Genomic DNA, 23930 nt, shown 5'->3' on the forward strand with positions numbered 1-23930 from the left:
AACTTCAAAAATCACTGAAGCTGGAGACTCATATCTCCCTTACTAACTTTAAGCACCAGCTGTCAGAGCAGCTCACAGATCCCTGCACCTGTACACAGCCCATATGTAAATAGCCCATCCAACTACCTCATCCCCCATACTGTTATTTATTTTGCTCTTTTGCACACCAGTATCTCTACCTGCACACTCATTTTCTGCACATCTATCACTCCAGTGTTTAATTGCTATATTGTAATTATTTCACCAATATGGCCTATTTATTGCCTCACCTCCCTTATCCTACCTCATTTCCACACACTGTATATATATACTTTTTTCTATTGTATTATTGACTGCATGTTTGTTTATTCCATGTGTAACACTGTGTGTTGTTTGTGTCGCACTGCTTTGCTTTATCTTGACCAGGTCGCAGATGTAAATGAGAACTTGTTCTCAACTAGCCTCTAAAATAAAAATAAAAATAATGTATTTCACATCTTCCTTAAGGATCCACGAGGGGGAACCACAGGGGGCACCCAAAGGTAGTCAGAGTCAGAAATCATTAAACTATCCCAGGCAATGGTGTTATTATTGATAAAATAATAACTTGATTATTTCTTGCAACACGTACTATTTAGCCAGAAATTTCGTAAACACGCTCATTCTTGTCATGCTTTCAATTTCAATGCAGATGCTGATCAAGGCTAAAGCAATCAATCACGGTTGCGTGAACTACAACTGAAAATACGTGATGCAAGCTCTAGCTGTTAAATGATTGTAAAACAACATCAAAGCGTATAAATATATATTCAAATAACATACATGTAGATTGTTTGTTCACCAGAGAAAAACTTGATATGTTTATCAGTATCGTTTACTTTGGTCTAATTCGTAACCACCGAATTTGAAAGTACAGTGAACAACAATAGCTAACAACAACTAGGAATTATGAATCCTTGCTCCGATATATCAATTTTATCCATTTTAGCTGTACTGGCAAATGTCGTATGTGTACAAGTTGAAGGAAGCCTTAGCTTTTCAGACGCAGGTGAATGTTGTAGCCAAGTAATGACTGTAACGTTAGCTAGCCTATTTTGCAAACGACAGTATTTTTCCCCCTTATCCACTATTGTTGTTAGGTAACGTAGCTAGCTAGTTGGCTATTTAGCTAACTAGTCGGTTTATTCTATGTAACATCCATATTACTGTATGATTGGTCTGTCATTTAATTCAGAGCAACGTTTGCTAGTAGTAACGTTAGCTAACTACATAAGTTAGCTATATTAGCCATTAACATTAGCTAGTCCACGAAAAGCAATAATCTTGCGAATTTACTTAGCTAGCTACTAGCCATTTGGCTAGTTAACGTACTAGCCATTAGTAAAGTAACTAGCTTACTAATTTCACATGAAATATAGCTACTATGTCTGATTAACAAGTTATTGTTGTATTCTTCCAGACTGCACATATCTTAAAGAAAATCAAAACACCACTCATTTTGGAACAAGATGTTTCTGTTACAATTCTGGCACAGTGATCAAATGGAAAGACATCTGGTCCACCTTTCAGGTAAGAAAGCTACACATGTCCTGTGGGTATACCATGGGTGTTTGCTTCACAACAGCTCACGATTAACTGTTGATACTCATGTGTACACCAAACACGAGACACGTTTTGTGTGTGTCTATATGCTCCCATACAATAAATTAGGCAAGTTACTGCAATGACATGATAGTTGTCGTTACTATGTTGTAACAGCAACAAACCAAACATTGCTCATATAAAGCATCTATCTGACTCTTCTTCAAGGTCCGAGTGACAGGTGAAGAAGGGGTCTACATTGTGTACCCCATGGAGGGGACCAGGAACTGCTACGAGCCAGGCCACTTCCTCACGTTGTCCTGGTGCCTGGTCAACCACTATTGGCCTCCCAGCCCCAGTGTGGCCAGGGAGAAGAGCCTGGACATCCCACTGGAACAGGAGGATGTGTGCTTCATGGTGAAGACCCCGAGGGCCAATTCTGAGCACTCTCTACATGTCAGGGGCAAACGTGAGATTATCTTATTGTTGTTGTTGGTAATTGCAGTTAACCTACCGGTTTGGTCTAAAGTTCAGAATGAGTATTAACAGCCATACTCTTTACTTACAGGGTTAAATAAAATACGATTTGGACTCTTTGCATGTGGCCTCGCCCTCTTCTACTTTGCTGGGGCTTTGTGTAGGTAAGGTTTTACCATTCTTACGCTGTGTGTGTGTTAGTTATATTTAGTAGCTCTCAATCCTATTGTCCTGGTAAACATCCAGTGTGAGACTTTAAAGATCCAATGCAGACATTTTTATCTCAACATCAAAACATTTCTGGGTAACAATTTAGTACCTTACTGTGATTGTTTTAAATTAAAATGGTCAAAAAGAAACAAAAATAGCTTCTCAGCTAAATGCAATTTCTGAAGCAATAATTTTGCTAGGACTGTCTGGGAGTGGTTTGAGAGATGGGCCTAATTGGAGGAGCTTTATGGGAGGGATGTGCAACGTGAAAACGTTCTGTTATTAGCAGAGAGGAGGGCAAGCTCTCTTAGTTGTTGGTCTATTAAATTATAACAAAAACCCCACCCAGCCAAACAAGCTGAAATTTCAGGTGGTATTTTCAAACAGCTCTTACATTAAAAGTGCGTTATAATAATTTTCACAATTTCAGTATTATTCCAACCTCATAGTGTGTAAATATATATAAAACACAGGAAAAATTGAGTTTTTGAATTGCACTGCTCTTTTTAAAATTTGAATATTTCAGTAGCAGAAGAACCATCCAGTAGGCCACATATACAGGGCCTTCGGAAAGTATTCAGACCCCTTGACCGTCCTTCTACATCTGCATTGCTTGCTGTTTGGGGTTTTAGGCTGGGTTTCTGTGTAGAACTTTATGACATTGGCTGATGTAGAAGGGCTTTATAAATGAATTTCATTGATTGATGAGGTCGAATAAATTGTCTGTAGAGCTCAGAGACAGGATTGTGTTGAGGCAAAGAGTACCAAAAATTGTGCTGGGGAAGGGTACCAAAAATTGTTTGCAGCATTGAAGGGCCCCAAGAACACAGTGGCCCCCATCATTCTTAAATGGAAGAAGTTTGGAACCACCAAGACTCTTCCTAGAGCTGTCCGTCCGGCCAAACTGAGCAATCGGGGGAGAAAGGCCTTGGTCAGGGTGGTGACCAAGAACCCGATGGTCACTCTGACAGAGATCCAGAGTTGCTCTGTGGAGATGGTTGTCCTTCTGGAAGATTCTCCCATATCTGCAGCACTCCCCCAATGAGGCTTTTATGGTAGAGTGGCCAGACGGAAGCCACTCCTCACTAAAAGGCACGTGACAGCCTGCTTGTAGTCTGCCAAAAGGCACTTAAAAACTCTCCGACCATGAGAAACAAGATTCTCTGGTTTGATGAAACCAAGATTGAACTCTTTGGTCTAAATGCCAAGCGTCACGTCTGGAGGAAACCTGGCACCATCTCTACGGTGAAGCATGTTGGTGGCAGCATCAAGCTGTGGGGATGTTTTTCAGCGGCAGGGATTGGGAGACGAGTCAGGATCGAGGCAAAGATTGACAGAGCAAAGTACAGAGAGATCCTTGATGAAAACCTGCTCCAGAGCACTCAGAACCTCAGACTGGGGGTGAAGGTTCACCTTCTAACAGGACGACGACTCAAAGCACACAGCCAAGACAACGCAAGAGCGTCTTCGGGACTAGTCTCTGAATGTCCTTGAGTGGCCCAGCCAGAGCCCAGACTTGAACCCGATCAAACATTTCTGGAGACCTGAAAATAGCTGTGCAGCAACGCACCCCATCCAACCTGACAGAGCTTGAGAGGATCTGCAAGAAGAATGGGAGAAACTCCCCAAATACAGGTGTGCCAAGCTTGTAGCGTCATACCCAAGAAGACTCAATGCTGTAATCGCTGCCAAAGGTGCTTCAACAAAGTACTGAGTAAAGGGTCAGAATACTTATGTAAATGTGATATTTATGTTTTCTAAAAATCTGTTTCTGCTCTGTCATTATGCGGTATGGTGTGTAGATTGATGAGGATTTATTTTTTGTTTTATACATTTTAGAATAAGGCTGTAACGTAACAAAATTTGGAAAAAGTTCAGGGATCTGAATACTTTCCGAAGGCACTGTAGTGCTACAACTGAAGTGACCCTGTGATTGAGCTATTCTAGGTTGAATAGTGGTACTACAGAAAACAATAATGTATATTTTTCTTTTTTGGCAGGAGTTCTTTGTTTTTTTATTCCTCAGGAATCTCAGTGGGAGTTCTCTCCATTGTTGTCTTTCTGTTGTTGATCCTGAAAAACGCTATACCGGTAAGAATCACCTTTAGGCTCAAGCTGTTATTGCTTTAGGCGAATTATAAAAGGAGCCCCACATTTCAATTTGACAAGCTTTGCTAATCAGTACGGTCAATGCACTCTACTTTATTTTCTTGCTTTGTTTTACCATAGCCCTTTACACGTGCATGCAGTGGCTGTACAGTAACATTCTATACATGACGTCAGAGCTCAGGGTCTCCACTTAACAGCTCTGTATGGGTTTTGACAGAAGTTGCTCCATCCCTCCTGCTAATTTGGCAACTTTTGTGGGTGGGGCTAGGTCTACATAAGGGAGCTAATTTTTAAAAAATTACTAAAGATCTGACGAAGGCCGTGAGGCCAATACGTAAGCTTATTAAATATCAGTGATACTACCAAGAGCAGTGTGCGGTTTCCTTTTTCCTTCAATTTGGCAACTTTTGAAAAAAATGTGTTGTCCGAGTGAAGCAAATGCTGTAAATTACGAGGACTCAATGTATTTTGAAAGACGTTAAGGATTATAATAAATACTGCTTTGATCTCATGCAAGCAAGCCAAACACTCGTGCACTTCACTTTTCCATATCATTAAACTCATGTAATATACAACCTGAAGAAGGCACAGTGATGCTGAAACATTTTAAACTAATAAATTACTGTGAGCTTGTATATAGCACCTGCAACTCTCCATAATTTTTTACAGCCTATAGTTTGCTCGCTGTTAGTCAGCACCTCTACCAACTTTCTTTGGGTGTGCACCAGCTCATGCTTTTTATTATTCAAGAAAGCAAAACAACAGTGAGTCCAAATGTGCACTTCACTTTTCCATATAATAACACTCATGTAACATACTATATAAACGTTTATGATCACTATGTTTGATGTACAGTTACAAGTTAGCATTGTGTTATACCCTGGGTTGTCCTGAACAGAATGAGCCCATGTGTCTTGTATTGTGAGAACTTGTCGTGGACCACGCATCTGGGTCAAGTGGGCATAATTTGAAAGTTTTTTTATATTGCCAACATGATTAGCTAAATAATAAAATATGACCTTACAGTGTTCGGTTATGCTTGTGGCTTGCTTCTGAAGTTGGTCCTGGTCAGTCCCTGGATGGGAGACTAGGTGATGCTGGAAGTGGTGTGGAGGGCCAGTAGGAGGCACTCTTTCCTCTGGTCTAAAAAATATCCCAATGCCCCAGGTCAGTGATTGGGGACATTGCCCTGTGCAGGGTGCCGTCTTTCGGATGGGATGTTAAATGGGTGTCCTGACTCTCTGAGGTCATTAAAGATCCCATGGCAGTTATCGTAAGAGTAGGGGTGTTAACCCTGGTGTCCTGGCTAAATTCCCAATTTGGCCCTCAAACCATCACAGTCACCTAATAATCCCCAGTTTACAATTGGCTCATTCATCCCCCTCCTCTCCCCTGTAACTATTCCCCAGGTCGTTGCTGTAATTGAGAACGTGTTCTCAGTCAACTTACCTGGTAAAATAACTAAATGATAAATAAATGTAAAGGTTTTCACAAGGCAATTCATAGAAGCAGATCGTAATTTTGGTGTGCTTAGAATGGAGTCATGAGTGCTTCTCTGAATTGCCTTATAATTGAGCTAGTCCTGCTCAAGGACATGTCGGCAGATTTTTCACTTTGTGAGCCAAATCCACTTATGTGTATTAAAGTAGTACTTTTTTTTCCATATTTGGTGCCATATTCATAGCACGTAATGATTACATCAAGCTTGTGATTCTACAAACTTGTTGGATGCATTTGCTGTTTGTTTTGGTTGTGTTTCAGATTATTTTGTGCCCAATATACAGTGATGGGAAAAAATTATTTGATCCCCTGCTGATTTTGTACGTTTGCCCACAGACAAAGAAATGATCAGTCTATAATTTAATGGTAGGTTTATTTGAACAGTGAGAGACAGAATAACAACAAAAAAATCCAGAAAATGCTTGTCAAAAATGTTATAAAGTGATTTGCATTTTAATGAGGGAAATAAGTATTTGACCCCTCTGTAAAACCCTTGTTGGCAATCAGAGGTCAGACGTTTCTTGTAGTTGGCCACCGGGTTTGCACACATCTCAAGAGGGAATTTGTCCCACTCCTCTTTGCAGATCTTCTCCAAGTCATTAAGGTTTTGAGGCTGACGTTTGGCAACTCAAACCTTCAGCTCCCTCTACAGATTTTCTATGGGATTAAGGTCTGGAGACTGGCTAGGCCACTCCAGGACCTTAATGTGCTTCTTCTTGAGCCACTCCTTTGTTGCCTTGGCCGTGTGTTTTGGGTCATTGTCATGCTGGAATACCCATCCACGTCCCATTTTCAATGCCCTGGCTGAGGGAAGGAGGTTCTCACCCAAGATTTGACGGTGCATGGCCCCATCCATCGTCCCTTTCATGCGGTGAAGTTGTCCTGTCCCCTTAGTAGAAATACACCCCCAAAGCATAATTCTTCCACCTCCATGTTTGACGGTGGGGATGGTGTTCTTGGGGTCATAGGCAGCATTCCTCCTCCTCCAAACACGACGAGTTGAGTTGATGCCAAAGAGCTCCATTTTGGTCTCATCTGACCACAACACTTTCACCCAGTTGTCCTTTGAATCATTCAGATGTTCATTGGCAAACTTCAGACGGGCATGTATATGTGCTTTCTTGAGCAGGGGGACCTTGCGGGCGCTGCAGGATTTCAGTCCTTCACGGCGTAGTGTGTTACCAATTGTTTTCTTGGTGACCATGGTCCCAGCTGCCTTGAGATCATTGACAATATCCTCCAGTGTAGTTCTGGGATGATTCCTCACTGTTCTCATGATCATTGCAACTCCACGAGGTGAGATCTTGCATGGAGCCCCAGGCTGAGGGAGATTGACAGTTATTTTGTGTTTCATCCATTTGCGAATAATCGCACCAACTGTTGTCACCTTCTCACCAAGCTGCTTGGCGATGGTCTTGTAGCCCATTCCAGCCTTGTGTAAGTCTACAATCTTGTCCCTGACATCCTTGGAGAGCTCTTTGGTCTTGGCCATGGTGCAGAGTTTGGAATCTGATTTATTGATTGCTTCTGTGGACAGGTGTCTTTTATACAGGTAACAAACTTAGATTAGGAGAACTCCCTTTAAGAGTGTGGTCCTAATCTCAGGTCGTTACCTGTATAAAAGACACCTGGGAGCCAGAAATCTTTCTGATTGAGAGGGGGTCGAATACTTATTTCCCTCATTAAAATGCAAATCACTTTATAACATTTTTGACATGCGTTTTTCTGGATTTTTTGTTGTTATTCTGTCTCTCACAGTTCAAATAAACCTACCATTAAAATTATAGACTGATAATTTATTTGTTAGTGGGCAAACGAGGATCAAATACTTTTTCCCTCACTGTAAATTAATAGTAAATAATGTATTGTCATTTTGCATGTACTTTTATTGTAAATAAGAATATAATATGTTTCTAAATATATCTAGATTAATGACACTCTGCACTTCTACCTCATAGTCATTGTATAATTTCAAGTCCAGAGTACAGATACAAAACATTTGACACTGTCCCAATACTTTTGGAGCTCACTGTATATAAAAGGCCATCGCACTGCCTAAAGACTTGATCCAAATGATTAATCAGGGTGATTGATCGAAATTAGTTTTAGTTTAAAGTGATGGGACCAAACATATACATATTCTAAGCTAGGAGATTTGCCCTCCGTAACCGAGGGTTAGCCTACCACCCCAGCCCCCTCAGAACTTGCCCTTTTGGACGAAGCCTCCACCGTGCCTGTAAAAATCAGATGGCCAGACCCCAAACGTGTCACACTGGCCTGGCTTATCCTAAAGAGAGATGTCTTCTAACTGTAGAATCCAACATTTGGAGAGAGTTATTCAATAGAGAAAGAGTCCTCTGGGTGGCTCAGATGAATTAGGCTTACCTTGTTATATTACCTGCCTGTGTCACCTTCAGAGGGCCATGTTCATCACGCTGTTTGGTGCTGGCTCCGGCCTGTCCTACCTGGGATACCAGACGCTGTTCAACCACTGGGAAGACATCACGACTCTCTACTGGAAACATGCCTTGGGTGAGTTGGTTTAGTTAAGAGATTGTTGCTTAAAATAAGGTCAGTAACTAGGACTTGAACTGTTCAGTTACCAGTAGGAAGCATTTAGCCTACATTGAAATTCTGTCTTTGCGAGGCCTTGCACATTTGAACCCAGTATGAACACTGTTTACATGAAGGCCCCTGATAAATGATATGCTCTCACTACAGACATGATACCGTAATATATTCATGACTAATGAGGATGGGTCAGCGTCCACTCTGAGTCATTCACTCCCAGGAGTCTGTCATAATAAGAGGGCCAAGTGGATGTGGAGTGGTGAAGTAGCCTACAGTTACTGACTGCCTCTCCACACTCCTCAATGGAGTGGATTTGCTGCCAAATCAATTTGCCCTCTCTCTATGCACACACTGGGTTGAAAATGGTTGAATCCGCAGGCACGTTAGGATTAAGAGCGTGCGGCAATGCTGCTGGAACATTGATTTCTGTGCTTGGAAACAAAAAGGGCTTTGGGTGGATTAGCGTTCAAATGTGTTCTTTTCACCCTTACTGGCATGCCTCAAATCCACTGGGTTCCACTGTTTCACTGTTCCAATTACACAGGGCTTTCAATTGGAGTATTTCATCTAACCCGTTACGTTTTTGTTTCTGTGTCTTTGCTTATGTTGCTTTCTCTATAAAATGTTATAATCACATAGAACCAACAGATCTCTCAATTTCTCTCTCCCTCACTTCATCATTTTCTTTATTTCCAGGCTACCTGGTAGTAATGGGCCTGATCAGCTGGGCGGTTTGCTACAAGCACGGGCCCATCAGCAGCGAGCGCACCCTGTCCCTACTGACCTGGGGGCTCCAGTGCCTGGCCATGGGCCTCATGTACTACGGAGTGACCTACCCCCAGGCTTCCTACCTACTCCTGGGCATCCTGCTGGCGCTCAAGGCTCTGCCCTATGCCTACAGACTGCTGCTGGGGACATGCAGGTACACAGTCAATTTGTGGTTTGACATTAGATATACTACTAAGGTGGATTTGGGTAATGGAGATTAATAGTAGAGGCTTTTTAACAGATGCTTTCGATCCAAAGTTGTGTGTTTGATTGATGGCTGTCCCTCCTTCTCTCCCCCAGGCTAACAGGGCGTCTACTTTCCTCTCTCCTGCGTGTGTTTGGGCGTAGCAGGAAGCCCCAGGTACGCCTCCTCACAGATGAGGAGTACAGAGAGCAGGGGGAGGTGCACACCACAGCCTCCCTTGAGGAGCTCAGGAGGCTCTGCACTACGCCTGGCTTCCCTGCCTGGGAAATGGTCCTCCGACTACGCTCTCCACAACGGTACGGAACAAAAACGCAAACTACACCACTCACATCCTAACGAAAGTAGGACACATCTTGTCCTCATGATCCAAATGAAATCATATTGTAATAGTCACATGCGCCGAATACAACAGGTGTATACCTTACAGTGAAATGCTTACTTACGAGCCCCTAACCGACAATGCAGTTTCAAAAAATACGGATAAGAATAGCTCCCTGCATTTAAAACATCACAACAGTATGAGACGGACACACAAATATTCTGAACTTTCTGCTCTAAATGCACCCAGCTGATGAGAGCTTGACTGAACGGAGTGCCGGTGAATGACTCAACTCTCTGCTAAATTACATTTCTAGGTTTGCAGCCTTCCTGACGGGCGGTGGCCACGTGACCCCGGGGGAGCAGCAGAATCACGGACAGCAGTACGGCCCGGGAGCAGCCAACAACGAGGACATGCTCTTCACCTCTGCCCAGCACAGGGTGCTGGGGTTGGGCGCTGACGAGGACCTCAGCGAAGACGAGATGGACAGCTCCGTCAGGGCTACGCCTACACCTAGCCCCCTCCACACACCAACCACCCCCACCACCATGCCCCGTCCGGACAGCTCCGCCCCCTGGCTGCCCCCACCCTATCCCGCTCCTTTCTACCCTCCCTATCCTCCCACCCCTGCTGCCTTCACCCCGCCTTTAGAGCCCCACATCATCGAGGACGTTGAGGAGGAGGACATGGAGCTGTTCTAAGATCAGATTTTAAACCTCTGTAGTGGACAGGTTGGTTCCTAATATGGCCAGTTAACACTAGGGGGCAATACCACTCAGGTTGATCTTTGGGGTCGAACATGCTGGCAAAAATTTAAGTGATTTATGAACTCAATTGATCAACATCTTCATACAGAATGAATCGACATAAAACACATTAACAGCTAGGAGTATACATTAAGCTTCATCATATGTACCAAATAGAATCCCACTATAAATCTAGTCCGAGTGATTGTGAATCATAATTCCACCTAAGAGGAGACGGGGGACTTGGTGTGCCTATCCTATCCTGGCTCAGAGATATATGTATATTTTTAAGGGGGGGCCTTGAGTTAATCTGACTTTGGGGTTCCCACTCTACACTGCAAATGAAATCAAAGCAGAATTCTCCATCTCAAATCCAAAACTCTGCATCATAATTGTAGGAATCACAAGAATGACTTTGAACTCATGTTTACAGCTCTCAGGTAAACCAGCAACAATCATGAGTACATTGTTTTTTCCTCCTCCGGTGTGTGGTAAGTGCCTGGGGTTATGAGACCTGCTTCCCTGCTGGGTAACTGTAACAAACTCTCACGTACTCTTCTTGGCTGTGGAATCCAGTCAACTACTATCTACCGCCCCCACCTGGCTGCTTAGGAAACTGCCGCCTTTGACAGCCAGAACAGCTGTAAACATCAAAGGGAGATTTTGATTGGACCAAATCTGCCAAAAGCAATGTTTTTCCCCCACAGGCCAGAAAGAAAAAAAAGTTTATTGTAATTTTATATCAAACATCATTTTTAATGTTTTTGTATTTTGGGAATGATGATTTGGGCCATTATGATCCAAGGATGATTCTTTTTAAGATTTGTTTCAATTAATTAATAAATAAGCCCATCTTTTTTCCAGTGACATTGTATTGTGAACTGATGTTTCACCTTAAAGAGATACAAAAAGGCCACAGAGCACTGAGAGTAGTAAAGGCTGCCTGATTTAAAATACTTTGGCTTAGGCTACGCAGCAGACAAGTCATGCCATGTAAAATGCTCAGGTCATTACAACGTCTGAACAGTTTTAGATAGTCCTGGAGGAAAGCAGTTTGTCATACTTGCAATTTCTGTCTAAATAAGACTAGTTAAATATTTTATGTTTGTGAAATTTTGGCCAGGCATTAGACAAATATGCATGTGAAAATACATTCACAGAGGGGGGGGGGGTCTCCATAACTAATGGAGTTATAGTTAAATAGACATTACAGACCCTGAAAGCCTGGTGGATATCAGATCTGACACGATCACTTCATAAACCTTTTTTAAATAAGTATTTTTCCACGGCATCAGTGGTTGATAGTCAGACTAGACACAGTAAACATTTACATGTAATAGCAGGGCCACATTCAGGGGAGCAACTTGTTCCAGATACAGCCTAGTATGTAGAACAAACATGTCTCTCTGACTTTCTGTCAGTTCCAATCATAACATTTCTATCTGCAATGTTCCACAACGTTTTCTTATTGAACGTGCCCCTAAACTCTATGTAAGCAGCCATTACACACATGGCTATTTAGATTGAGTTTGTCACTTCTGCATGAGTGTGAATCACCAACCTATGACGAGGCTCAGGCACTTGATCAGTTTGAGGGCCATTGCGACAAATATAACCCTATTCAATCAAACCTAATATCCAGATTTCCAAGTTTAAAAAAATAACTTACAATTTTTACATCCATTTGAAAGTGCAACAGTAGCTACTTCAAGGCAAGAGCTTTTCCTCAGATCCCTAAAGGCACTGGTTAAGTCCTCTGCTAAGAGGAAAAATATAACCTCTCATTTTGGCCTGTATTTTTCTTCTGTCCAGTCTGTAAAATCATACTCTTCACTCTTTTAATAACTGGTCTTCCGCCAGCACTTGACTGGGGACAGTTCCTCAAAATGTGCAATGTGTTCCCTCTTTACTGTGTGTGGCCAGTGGGGAGGGGTGGTTGGTCCGCAGGCATAGGGGGATCCTGGTCAGGTAGGGGGGTTCCCCCCTGAGAGGGTCCCGTCTGTGGGGACCTGCTGGGGGGGTCTTGAGATGAGGACTGGGAGGTTTCCTCTGTTGGTTCATCTATGCTGATCTCATTGATCTCCTACCAAACAGAGCAAAGGTAAAGTGTTGCATCATAGTTATTTGTAATACTGTAAGCATAGTACTTGGCACAGATATGCAAAAATACCCTCATAAAATACAGTTCTAAAGGCAGGTATTATATTCTCACCTTTCTTCAAAATGGGACACATGACATAAAAAAGACAATTCTCAGGAGGACATTATACAACATGGAACCTTGGCTGGAACGTGCACAAATCCCTAGATAAACCACCTGTGTTCCGCATAAAACTACCTACGGTTTCATTCTCTGCCCAGTGACATGCACCTTTGGGCCCAGCCTCAAATCACAGCCTGAACCTAGAAGTCTATGCCTAAACCCCACGAGCTGCCACCCTGTCTACCTACCTCGAGCGGCTGATGGTTGTTGGCAGGGCTGCTCCTGGCCAGGACAGCGATCTCTCTGATCTGGTGCAGGGCGAAGGCCAGGGAGACCCAGGGCGAGGCGGACACCACCCAGGCGGGCTTGCTCATGTCCTCCTGCTCCTCCTGGTGCTTGGTCTTCCTTGGTGGTGGTGTTGTTGCGGCGACGTTATCTGATTGGATAACGTCGATGGTTGCTATGGGAACAGGACTGGAGGGGACGGGAATGTTCTCCGCCAGCATTTTGGTATCTGGAAAACAACGTAAGCAACATTTTTCATAACAATTAAAAATGCTTATTCTGCTAAGATGTCCAGCCTAACAACTACTGCTATTATTGACATCCTAAACATGATTCATTCAGCATTCTAATGTCTGAATATCTCAGTTGCTGATAGAAAAACTGGATTTAAAGTTAGTGGCAGTACATGTTATGCTTGCCACATTGGGAGCCAGTCACTTCTCCATTAAGGGGCATAATAGGTGCAGCAAATGCTGTTTTTCTGCCCATGCAGAGGCACAGTCTGAAGCAGACAGGGTAGGATAGGATCAACTTTATTAACACATACGTTTCTCCCCACTCTGCACAGCCAGCCATTGGATGAGAGCGAAGAGGAGGAGGATGACGAGGGAGGCGATTCCTATCCCTCTGAAGGTGTGGGCTGCTCCTAAACCATAACCCAAATAGACAAAGGTGTTCACAGTATTTCTTAATTCCAAATCAACCCCTAGCCCTTACTCCCTAGGCCAGGGGTATTCAACTCTTACCCTATGAGGTCTGAAGCCTGCTGGTTTTCTGTTCTACCTGATAATGAATTGCACATATCTGGTGTCCCAGGTCTAAATCAGTCCCTGATTAGAAGGGAACAATGAAAGAATGCAGTGGAACTGGCTTCGAGGTCCAGCATTGAGTTTGAGTTCCCTAGGCTTTGGAAACAAAATCTTCAAATACATTTATGTATTTCACCCATTGCTTTTCATATGAAACTGAAAATAAATATAAATTTCAGCACTGTAAGGGATATATTACCCCCCCCAAAAAAAAAAAAAACATATTTCAGAGCATAGAGAGAGACACACAGAGTTGTTATTCTGAGAGTGCAGCCAAATACATTCCAGACCATAAAATTCCTATCCTTACGATTTAGATGGGACTGGTGGTAGTTTATTAAGAGTTAAGACCTGGATTATTTTATGAAAACCACAGAGGACAGGGCATGTTTATAAGGAGGGGAGGTGTTGTAAAACCTTTTGAAAGGGCATGTGGGACCACTATGACTGTGAGTTGGTCATGTAGAAGTCACTGTTGAAGGTATAATCTGGATTACTGCTCTTCTCAATGGTCATTTAAATTAATGCACATTTAACAAATTGTACCTTTTAACAAGTGACAATAGTTCCATCTCTCATTGGTTGAACTGGGAGACACGCAATTCAATTCAATGCAACTTCGATACAATCCAGCTGGGGTTTTTCCATCACAGTGGCTCTTACCAAAGAAGTTGACAAACACTCCCCCCACCATGGCCCCACAGCCCCGGCCCAGCCCCAGGTGCAGGCCCTGGAGGATACCCTGGGCAGAGGTCCTCAGCTCTGGAGGTACAGCAGCACTCAGGTAGGAGATACACGCTGCCCACACTGAGGCATGGGTCACACCTAGATACACAGAGATACAGAGAGACTGAGTGCAAGAGAGAAATGCACACTCGGGCACATCTCCACAAATACGCATACGTCGTTACACTAGGTCTGGGCAGGGAGTAATACGATTAGGACAAGTTATTGGCTTGTTAATTTAATATCATGAAACCCCCCAGAGATATACAGTAGGGGGTCATGAAAAGAAACATCTGTAGAACAAACAAACATTTAAATGAAATCCCTTTCACATCTTTGTATATAACCAGAAACAAACAAGCAGACCCGTTAAACTGTCATTTGTTTTCATTAAAAGCTGTATACAAGACCATTTGGGAGGGAAAATAAATACATTTTGGGAGACATTTTCTAATTGATGTCAAAGGGAGGACATGTCCTGTGTGTGTTCGTGGCAGGTGACAGGCGAGAGAGAGTGGACTTAACCATAGTCATTAACACTCGCTTGGGTGTGTCGTGTTTGAACTGGCTCAACTAGCCAGTTTACATCCAACACGCCTCGTTTTCTCATTGTATAGCTACCAATAATAGGACAAAGCCATCAAACCTGCTACCATACCCTCCTTAGCCCTGTCTGGCTTGCCTCACCCCCTATTCAGCTCTTTAGCTAGCCCATATCGTCACTATCCTCCCAAACCAGAGCTGCGGCCATCACTTGTGTCTTGTCTATTACGGTCATACCACTTCCTTTAGAATTGTGGAGATTTTGAAATGAGATTGTGTGTCTCTCTAAGTGTCTCTAAACATAGTTATTTGGTGTTGTTACGACTCTAGTGAATGATTACAATCATTATAAGCATCCTTCAATGTTACTTATTCGTGTATAGCTGCAACGTTGTAATTCATGGCCTAAATGTGGCTATCAGAATAGTCTAGATACGGAGGAAAGGGGCGTTTTCCAGGCGAAGGACAAGCTTTTCTTGTCATTGAGGGGAACTATCCTTTCCTGAATTGAACTCTGAGAGGCAACATGGCAACAGCGTAAGTGCACTGAGGGCTCCCATTCCAAACACTACTTCTTCCTCCTTTCAATCTAATGTCAACATTTATGCTAAGCTAAGTCAATAGATATCGCATGCGTTGCAGTGCCGCGAGGCCCGAGACCCGGTGTAGCCTCACCTTGAAGGACCTCCATGGGCAGGACAACCCAGGCGTTCTCCAGGTAGGAAATGTACAGATAGCGGGCCGTGTTGCAGGCCAGCCCGATGTACAGCACCCTGGGGAGGAAAAGGGGAGGAGGAGAAGGTCGGATAACACTATTTCAATAGTACACTACAGATGGTTTATAGATGATGAACTTTCACCTCTTTGTTTAACTAACCATCCACCACTCCCCAACATAACCCTAAAACTATCCTAAAGCTAAAGCAAGTTATTACATATCAACGGAGTTGCAAGTGAAAGTAAGGCCAAAGCTTAGAGGTTAAATCCGAACTGTCCCTGAACAGACTTCTATATCATTCTGAACAGACTTCTATATAATTCTGAACAGACTTCTATATCATTCTGAACAGACTTCTATATCATTCTGAACAGACTTCTATGTCCTTCATTCCCACACTGTTGGATGTTTGGTGCCCGTCTCCTATGACAACATCCTGTCCAATCAAACCCTTGACCTGATTCACCATACTCCCCTTTCCCCCCCCAGAAATGTGCTGTTACATACACTGAGTATACCAAACATTAGGAACACCTTCCTAATATTGAGTTGCACCCTCCCCCCTTTTTTTGCCCTCAGAACAGCACTCTACAAGGTGTCAAAAGTGTTCCACAGGGATGCTGGCCCGTGTTGACTGGAATGCTTCCCACAGTTGTGTCAAGTTGGCTGGATGCCCTTTTGGTGGGGGACCATTCTTGATACACATGGGAAACTATTGAGCATGAAAAACCCAGCAGTGTTGCAGTTCTTGAAACAAACAAAGGCGCATGACACCTACTACCAATACCCTGTTCAAAGGCACTTCAATCTTTTGTCTTGCCCATTCAACCTCCTGAATGGCACATGTACACAATCAATGTCTCAAGTGTCTCAAGGCTTAAAAATCCTTCTTTAACCTGTCTCCTACTCTTCATCTACTGATTGAAGTGGATTCAACAAGTGACATCAATAAGGGATCATAGCTTTCACCTGGAGTGTGTGTTGTGTATACTCAGTGTATGTGGGCATGAACACATTACAACTACAAAAACATTATGCAAATATACTGACACATTTAACAATTCCAGTTTACATACTGTATGCATATTTTACATATATTGACCTTAGACATGCAATAGGTACTGTTTTATGCTTTTTCTCTCATGGGCTATTTTCGAGCTGGGTGTGTGTGGCTCTTTAAGCCTGTGTCATACAGTGAGTCATTCTAACCCCGGGGCAGGCTGTGTCTGACAACACTAGGACCAGTCACAAGGACCAGATAACTGCTGCACAGAGTCTAGAGCTGGACAGGAAAGGAGGCATGCACAGACTCATACACACAGCAGTCATCTAACTGGTCGATGTGTTACCATACACAGACACAAACAGACACAGACAGCAACGACTATTTCCGTATTTATCTCCACATAGTCTTATGCCCCATGTAAATCTCAGACATGGAGAGATACCCATGCAAATCTTAGCTTGAGACAGGCTATTTGAATAACAGCCTAATATGAAAAGCCCCTGCGCAGTGTTTCTGTGCTCACCAATCGATCCGCACAGGCATTTAGTTCAGGAGATCAATGGAGAGCTTCATGCTGAAGTAATGGACAGGATTGGGTTATACGCACACATGTCCACAAAGGAACAAAAGGCTTCCACAGGCCCTGCCAGCAGCCCAGGCAGAAACCAGGCCATCAAACAAAGATCTGACAGAGTCCAGACACACACACCACACACACAGTGAAACTCTGTGGGAGAAGAGCAGAGCTCTCCTCCATCTATTCAGCACAGCACTGTCCATTCATTCTCTACAATGCTGATGGCATTGTAAAAAGTATAAATATTGGTGTAAATGTTAGTTGTTTTTACACATGTACCTGTATTAGTACTGCATACAGTGCTTTTTACAAACTAATCCATAGTTAGTTTATAGTTTGTTGATAATATGAATGCAATGGTTAGAGACTTTCCCATTGTCTAGGAAACTGCTCTGGCTGCACTTAAAACAACCATATTTGAATAACATAAGCGGCACATTGTAGCTTTGTACTGGGAGACCAGCCCTTGGCTAACCCTTGTTATTACAAATGATTCATCCTGTTCATAGATAGGCGTGGGTGATTTGGCAAGTGTCACCCGCCTGAGAAATATCACAGGGCAGACGGGAGACGGAAGAACTGACAAAAAAATCCTCTGAGCTCTCAGGATGGGTCTTCCTGTTTACCAATGTTTCTTTCCTTTCCCTTAAGCAAAACACAGCATTTAAAGCTTTGGAAAATAGCAAATGTCCATTCTGCTTGTCCATTCTGCAAACTGTGTGCCAATTTGGGCAATGCCCACTTAGTCAACATCTGGGTTTCTGCCTTTCCCTCCTCTCCCTTCCTTTTGCTCTCTCTCTCTCTCCAATCCAAACAGACAATAAATCACAATTTAGAAAGAGAGCGAGAGAGAGAGAAAGAGACCACACTAGCTGGAGGGAGTAGGTTTCCCTCTTAGAAATGTAACAGAGCAGAGCTCTCCCAATGTCTGTCATCCTATGAATTGAACGTATGTTTGTTTGAGGCTGTTGGGCGGTCTGCTATAGCCTATGTAGCACACCTACGTCTTCCGTTAGCAGGCTACTACATCACCCCTGAAACTCCCTTACACTCCACTCACTCATTGTGTCACTCTAGCACGCAGCTTACTGGTCAAGTTCCCACAGGGACAGGGCAGGAAATTCACATAGATTGTCGATTCACTGAATTCACTGAATGCTTGAGGTTATTTAAATTCACTGACAAAAAGTAAACAAGTGTAAAGTCTGAACAAATGATGCTTTCTGATACGCCTAAATCCCATCAAATCTCCAAGAAAGTTGGCTATTATGTGGAATTCAATCAAACTGAAAGAAATAAAATAATATTGTGACTTTGCATACAAATATACTAGAATAATCTAATTTTGGCCTTGCTTTTGTTGCCTGGTTCCAGATCAGTTTGTGCTGTCTAGCGAACTTCTAGGGTTATTGTCACGCAGGAGTTGACAAGACGTACAGAAACACAAACAGATCTGGGACTGGGCTATTGCTTTTGACCCATGCCCCCTTGATATACCTTATATGGCCGATGAGCTCGATGAGCTTGTGGCTGGTGAAGTAGGCTACCAGCTCCGAGATGTGGCTCAGCACCGAGCAGACTCCAAAAAGCGTGGTGGTCCCCTTCAGGTCCTCCAGGTGCCAGTAGAGGAAAGTGAACACGAAGCCGTAGCCGAATCCCATGAACCAGGCCACGAAGAGCACCGAGCCGTATTGCACACTGCACAGCAGCCGAAGGAGGTCCCAGTAAAGGAACCGCTGGCTGATGGAACTTTGAGATTCTAACGATTCCACCGTATGCCCTTCGGGAGATGAAACGCCACTGGACGTTTGAGGAGATTCCATATCCTTTCTCTTATCCTCCTCCACCTGTGCCTCCATTGGCCGATGGTCATTAGTACTACTTTCAAAGTAGAACTGAGTAGACACTACAAAAGCAACGGCCATCAGGACACCAAAGACAATAAAGGCTATCTGGTAGTTCTTGTAGTCAGGCACGATGCAGCCGGTGCCCTGGATGAAGAGCTTGATGTGGGTGTGGTCGATCCAGATGCCCACGCACAGCATTGCCAGGCCCCAGCCCAGGGAGCCCCACATCCTCTGCAGACCATAGCGGTCCCGGTGGGGGCCCAGGTACTGCAGGGTGCGCGTGTCCACGATGGTCATGGCCGGAGCACTGAAGAACTCGCCGATGATGATGACCAGCAGGATCAGGAGGAAGATGGTCTCCACCTGGTCGTGGTTGGAGATGATGTCATAGACTTTGGTAGTGGTGGTTGTGGTGGTTGGTTTGGTCATGGTCAGATTTGAGGCAGGTTTTGAGCCGGCTGTTGTTGTTGCTGCTGTTTTTGTTGTTGTTGTTTTTGTTTTGGTGGTGGTGGTGGAGGTGGAGGTGGAGGGGGAAGATGTCAACATTGTTGTGGAGATGGTGGAGGAAGGCACAGGTCCCGTGACAGTACTGGGTCCAGTGATATTACCACCATCGCTCCTCACATACCTGTGCAGGGGACCGCTAACTGAGTCTGATGCAAAAGGGAGGGGGAAAAAGTCTCCACTCGCACCCCTGCGGTTCCTGCTGTGATTGGCCAACGGACCGATCTGGGCGGGACTGGTGGGGGACACGACTGTAGGTTTCCTTTCCACGCAGGTCATGGAGGCAGGCTTGATGAAGCCGATGCCGCAGTTGAACACCAACCAGCAGAAGACGGAGAACAGCAGCACCACCTTGCCCTTCTTGAAGCGGTCCGCCACCACCCCCCAAAAGGGGGCGCTGCAGAATTCTATGAAGTACCGAATCCCGACCAGCAGGCCACTCTGGCTGGGCGTCATGCCCAGTTGCTTGTAGTAGACAGACAGCAACGGGTGCAGGGACCCATAGGCCGCATAGAAGAAGAAGTAGAAGACCTTGGAGATGAGTAGGTGGTTGTCGATCTGCACGCAGTTCCTCTCCAGGCAGTCATTGCTGGGGGTGTCAGATGTGTCTGTCGTAGGTGATGCTGGACCTTGGGAGGCAGCGGTGGTGTCCGCACCTGCTGCCATCTGATCCAAGGTTTTGGACAGGGTGTTGAAGGGTTCTGCCATGACGTACTTCCTCTTCTGATCCTCCTCGTCGTCTGTCAAGATGGCCACCTGGTCGTCACTCGCCATCTCCCTGGGGGATGGGGGGAGGGGGAGAGGGATGACTGAAACAGTTTTTCACCCCCACCAGAATTAAAGGAACAATGTATAATAAAAATGTCTGACCCAGACAATTTTGGCAAGCTATGGGAGATGGGCTGGCATGTCCATAAGATTGCAATAATAGTTCTAAACACATTTTGAAGCTGTATCTTTTTTTGTTAGCAAAGACTCAAACGACAACAAAAACATAAACAATGGAGTAATACAACACTTTGGGTGCCGGGGCGGCAGGGTAGCCTAGTGGTTAGAGTGTTGGACTAGTAACCAAAAGGTTGCAAGTTCAAACCCCCGAGCTGACAAGGTACAAATCTGTCATTCTGCCCCTGAACAGGCAGTTAACCCACTGTTCCCCGGTAGGCCGTCATTGAAAATAAGAATTTGTTCTTAACTGACTTGCCTAGTTAAATAAAGGTCAAATTTAATTTTTAAAAAGCCGATAAGGTATTTATTCGGAATGTCTGTCACCTTACCTACGTTTCAGCACAACTGAACAGGACATTTGATTCAATAAACCTTTTCAAAACGCATGGTGTTGTTACTCGACTGTGTTAAGTTAATTTCCATGAACTTTTTTTTATTTTTATCTATATCTATGTTTCCTCAAGCACATTGATTGATTAATCTTATACTGTACAATTTTTCTAAACTAATCCAATCTGTAAGGGATTGGATTTATTGCGCCTGTTACTGAGATAGTTGTTCCAGTTTAGATGGTCTTGGTTGTGAAATCAAAATAGCAGTTATTGTTATTGAAGGTTGTGAATGACTACACACTAAAGTATTGAATGCAACAATGATGTCTCTGTCACTAACAAACACAGGCATGGGTTGATTTCTCTCACATTCACTCCAAAGTCATACTGGGACATTTTCAAATACAGCCTTCGAACAGCAACCCAAGAGTCTTGTGTTTAAAATCTAAACGCCTTGTCCCGAATAAACATGTTCATGTGTGTAAAAAGCTTTACAGTGAGTAAACATGTTCTGGAATTGACTTGTGATTACAATCCAAACACTGACTAATTTTCATCGATATTCTAAATGCCTTGACATGCTTAAAAAGTGTTACAGATAAATGTTGAGCTATGTGTTCACATCCTAAAGACTTGGTTTTACAGTGACGGAGTATGATGTTCAAGCTCTTACATGTTGTTAGAGCTAGGGTATATGAAAGACTTGGAACATATATAATAGCCCATTTGGCTACTGCCTCTACAGCAGGAGACATGACTTCACTATTCCCTGTAGCCTATACAATTATAAATGGTAGCCTGTAACTGTATAACTGTGCTCAGACCAGACAGACATTGCCCGAGAGAAATATATGACTGGAGAATAATAAGCTGTTTCATTGCCGCAGCTCTGACAAAACGTATCATGTCCTTAGAAACGTCTCTTCTTGTAACCACGCATTCAATTGTTGTTTTCTCTATTCAACTTAAAATGGTAAAGAAACACCGATGGGACATATCTAAGCTTGTTATTCCTGTGAACAAAAAATAAATATATTATTAAGATGAAGGGAAAAAAAAAGAAAACTAATCGACAAAAGATATTTTCTTACCAAAATTATTGTTTCAAAGTTTCAAGGTTGTTGGAGGATAGACCGCTTGTATAGAATGTAGCCTATCTTCTTGAGTCCATCATTTAGGTGTCCAATTGGCGGCGACTGTCATCGGGTGAATAAACTGTCGTTTAAAGTCACACATTGACAAACAAAAAACACGTGTTCAATAGTAATCACATTTATATGGGGCAAGTAATATTGAACGCGTCTATTCCAGAGAAGTTTGCATTGACGTCATTTCTCACCTGCCCACGACTGCCAAACCATTTCGGAGTTCGAGACACTGCTGCTGTGGAAGGGATTGCGCACACACAGTCTAAAATTAGTCTGGCGGCCGAGCATTGAATCAATGAGTGCATCTCAATAGTCTGAAGTGGTTTCCTCTCCTTGTCTATTCACGTAATTGACACAAATCCAAAAACGAAAAAAAAAAACAGGATGGATGAAAAGAATATGGTAGTAAGCAAATGGGGAGTTGCTTTTACATCTCAATTTATTTTATAAGTGCAGACAAAGGAAAGGAGCAGAGGAAGACAGTTTTGAGAGTTGAGATGAGCCCTATTCCCCCATAGAACAACTGCCTTTGTGCCTGTCGAGCAAGGCACTTGGGGTAACGTGGGGGTAACTAGCTCCCCCTAAGAACAATGTCCAATTGCTGACACAAAAAAAGCAACATTTGGATAAAATGTGGTATGTGGGTGACGGTGTCTACAGTTTACTCTTTTGTTGTTATTTAACGAAATGTTGTGTTTAGAAAAGGGTTTTTAGGAAATTGTTCTACTAATATGTGCCCTTCTTTGCGAGGCATTGGAAAACCTCCCTGATCTTTGTGGTTGAATCTGTGTTTGAAATGCACTGCTTGACTGAGGAACCTTATAGATAATCGTATGTGTGGGGTACAGAGATGAGGTAGTTATTCAAAAATCCTTGCAATTTATTATGTGACTTGTTAAGCAAATTTTGACTCCTAAATTTATTTAGGCTTCCCATAGCAAAGGAGTTGAATACTTATTGACTCAAGACATTTCAGCTTTACAATTTGTATTTATTTTAAAACTTGGCCAGTGACAAAACAATCTCAAGTTAACCCATAAGTGTCTAAGCCCTGTCTAAACTGAAGGGTGTTCTACTAAGCTATATGGAATTGTTTTAAGAAGGTCATACCAATGATTATTTAGCTATTTGATTTACAATTTGAAGACCCCTTGAAGTAACAGTAAAAATGGAAAACAATTATTTGATGAAAAATTAAATGTGTTCGTATGGTCTTATATTATAAGACCATACGAACACATTGAATAACAGATTCACTACATATAACAACTGATAGTCCCCCCCAAAAAATCAAAAAATAAGTTTGTTCTGAAGTGTCTCTCCTATATCTGAGAGAAATACGAAATATCTGGAAATATATATATTTTTACATGTATTTAACCCCTTATTTTTGGCACTAAACAGTCTCCATATAAACTTCCACAATTTCTTTCAACTGGTACCGGGGACCTTCAGACGAGTCTTGTGAGGCCTGTGGGCGTTCTAAAGCAGTCTCACCTTTCCACAGAGGGGTCATAATAGTTCGTAGGCCAAACTGTTTTGTAAAACTGTTTTGTAAGAAAAAGCAAATTTTGTAAGAAGACTGATTACCGTGATGCCTCATGGTCTGACAAACACTGCTCTAGCTCTGTCACCTTTCACCGCAGATGTGGAAGTGCAACATAGGCGGATGCGGTGGATTGAGACGCATCCAATGCAAAAAAAACTCCAGATATCTCTAGCTTAAACTGTCAGATTTGTATTTTTTTGCTTAAAAAAAAAACATTTTAAATTCCAGCTGTAACACAACAAGATATTGAAAAAGTCCAGGGTTGTGAAT

General features: G+C 43.1%; 2 protein-coding genes across 3 annotated transcripts; one reads left to right on the forward strand and one right to left on the reverse strand.

Moving 5' to 3' along the window:
• Positions 1–846: 846 nt before the first annotated feature.
• Positions 847–11332, forward strand: nemp2 (nuclear envelope integral membrane protein 2). Its single transcript, XM_024389098.2, has 9 exons — positions 847–1027; positions 1439–1548; positions 1789–2029; positions 2129–2201; positions 4248–4338; positions 8274–8388; positions 9124–9349; positions 9496–9696; positions 10036–11332. Exons 1-9 carry the CDS (start codon positions 928–930, stop codon positions 10418–10420), a joined length of 1542 nt encoding a protein of 513 aa, XP_024244866.1. The 5' UTR covers positions 847–927; the 3' UTR covers positions 10421–11332.
• On the reverse strand, positions 11174–22384 carry mfsd6b (major facilitator superfamily domain containing 6b). Of its 2 annotated transcripts, XM_024389097.2 has the most exons (8): positions 22303–22384; positions 22055–22178; positions 18830–20461; positions 15707–15804; positions 14426–14587; positions 13501–13599; positions 12917–13182; positions 11174–12548 (listed from the first exon to the last, which is right to left on the reverse strand). In XM_024389097.2, exons 3-8 carry the CDS (start codon positions 20455–20457, stop codon positions 12372–12374), a joined length of 2430 nt encoding a protein of 809 aa, XP_024244865.1. In that variant the 5' UTR covers positions 20458–20461; positions 22055–22178; positions 22303–22384; the 3' UTR covers positions 11174–12371. The 2 variants fall into 2 exon arrangements, with proteins under 2 accessions (XP_024244865.1, XP_042162517.1); XM_042306583.1 differs by lacking the exon at positions 18830–20461 and having other exon boundaries at positions 22055–22347.
• Positions 22385–23930: the final 1546 nt, after the last annotated feature.

The sequence above is a fragment of the Oncorhynchus tshawytscha genome, linkage group LG26 (genome assembly GCF_018296145.1).
Source record: "Oncorhynchus tshawytscha isolate Ot180627B linkage group LG26, Otsh_v2.0, whole genome shotgun sequence".
Lineage (NCBI taxonomy): Eukaryota > Metazoa > Chordata > Actinopteri > Salmoniformes > Salmonidae > Oncorhynchus > Oncorhynchus tshawytscha.

Coding starts and splice junctions, on each gene's coding strand:
- nemp2 (XM_024389098.2), top strand. CDS start 928: ATGAATCCTTGCTCCGATATATCAATTTTATCCATTTTAGCTGTACTG. Junction 1,549..1,788: donor ACATCTGGTCCACCTTTCAG/GTAAGAAAGCTA, acceptor CTCTTCTTCAAG/GTCCGAGTGACAGGTGAAGA. Junction 4,339..8,273: donor TCCTGAAAAACGCTATACCG/GTAAGAATCACC, acceptor TGTCACCTTCAG/AGGGCCATGTTCATCACGCT.
- mfsd6b (XM_024389097.2), bottom strand. CDS start 20,457: ATGGCGAGTGACGACCAGGTGGCCATCTTGACAGACGACGAGGAGGAT. Junction 15,805..18,829: donor GAGCTCATCGGCCATATAAG/GTATATCAAGGG, acceptor TTTCCTCCCCAG/GGTGCTGTACATCGGGCTGG. Junction 12,549..12,916: donor ACAACCATCAGCCGCTCGAG/GTAGGTAGACAG, acceptor TCTGTTTGGTAG/GAGATCAATGAGATCAGCAT.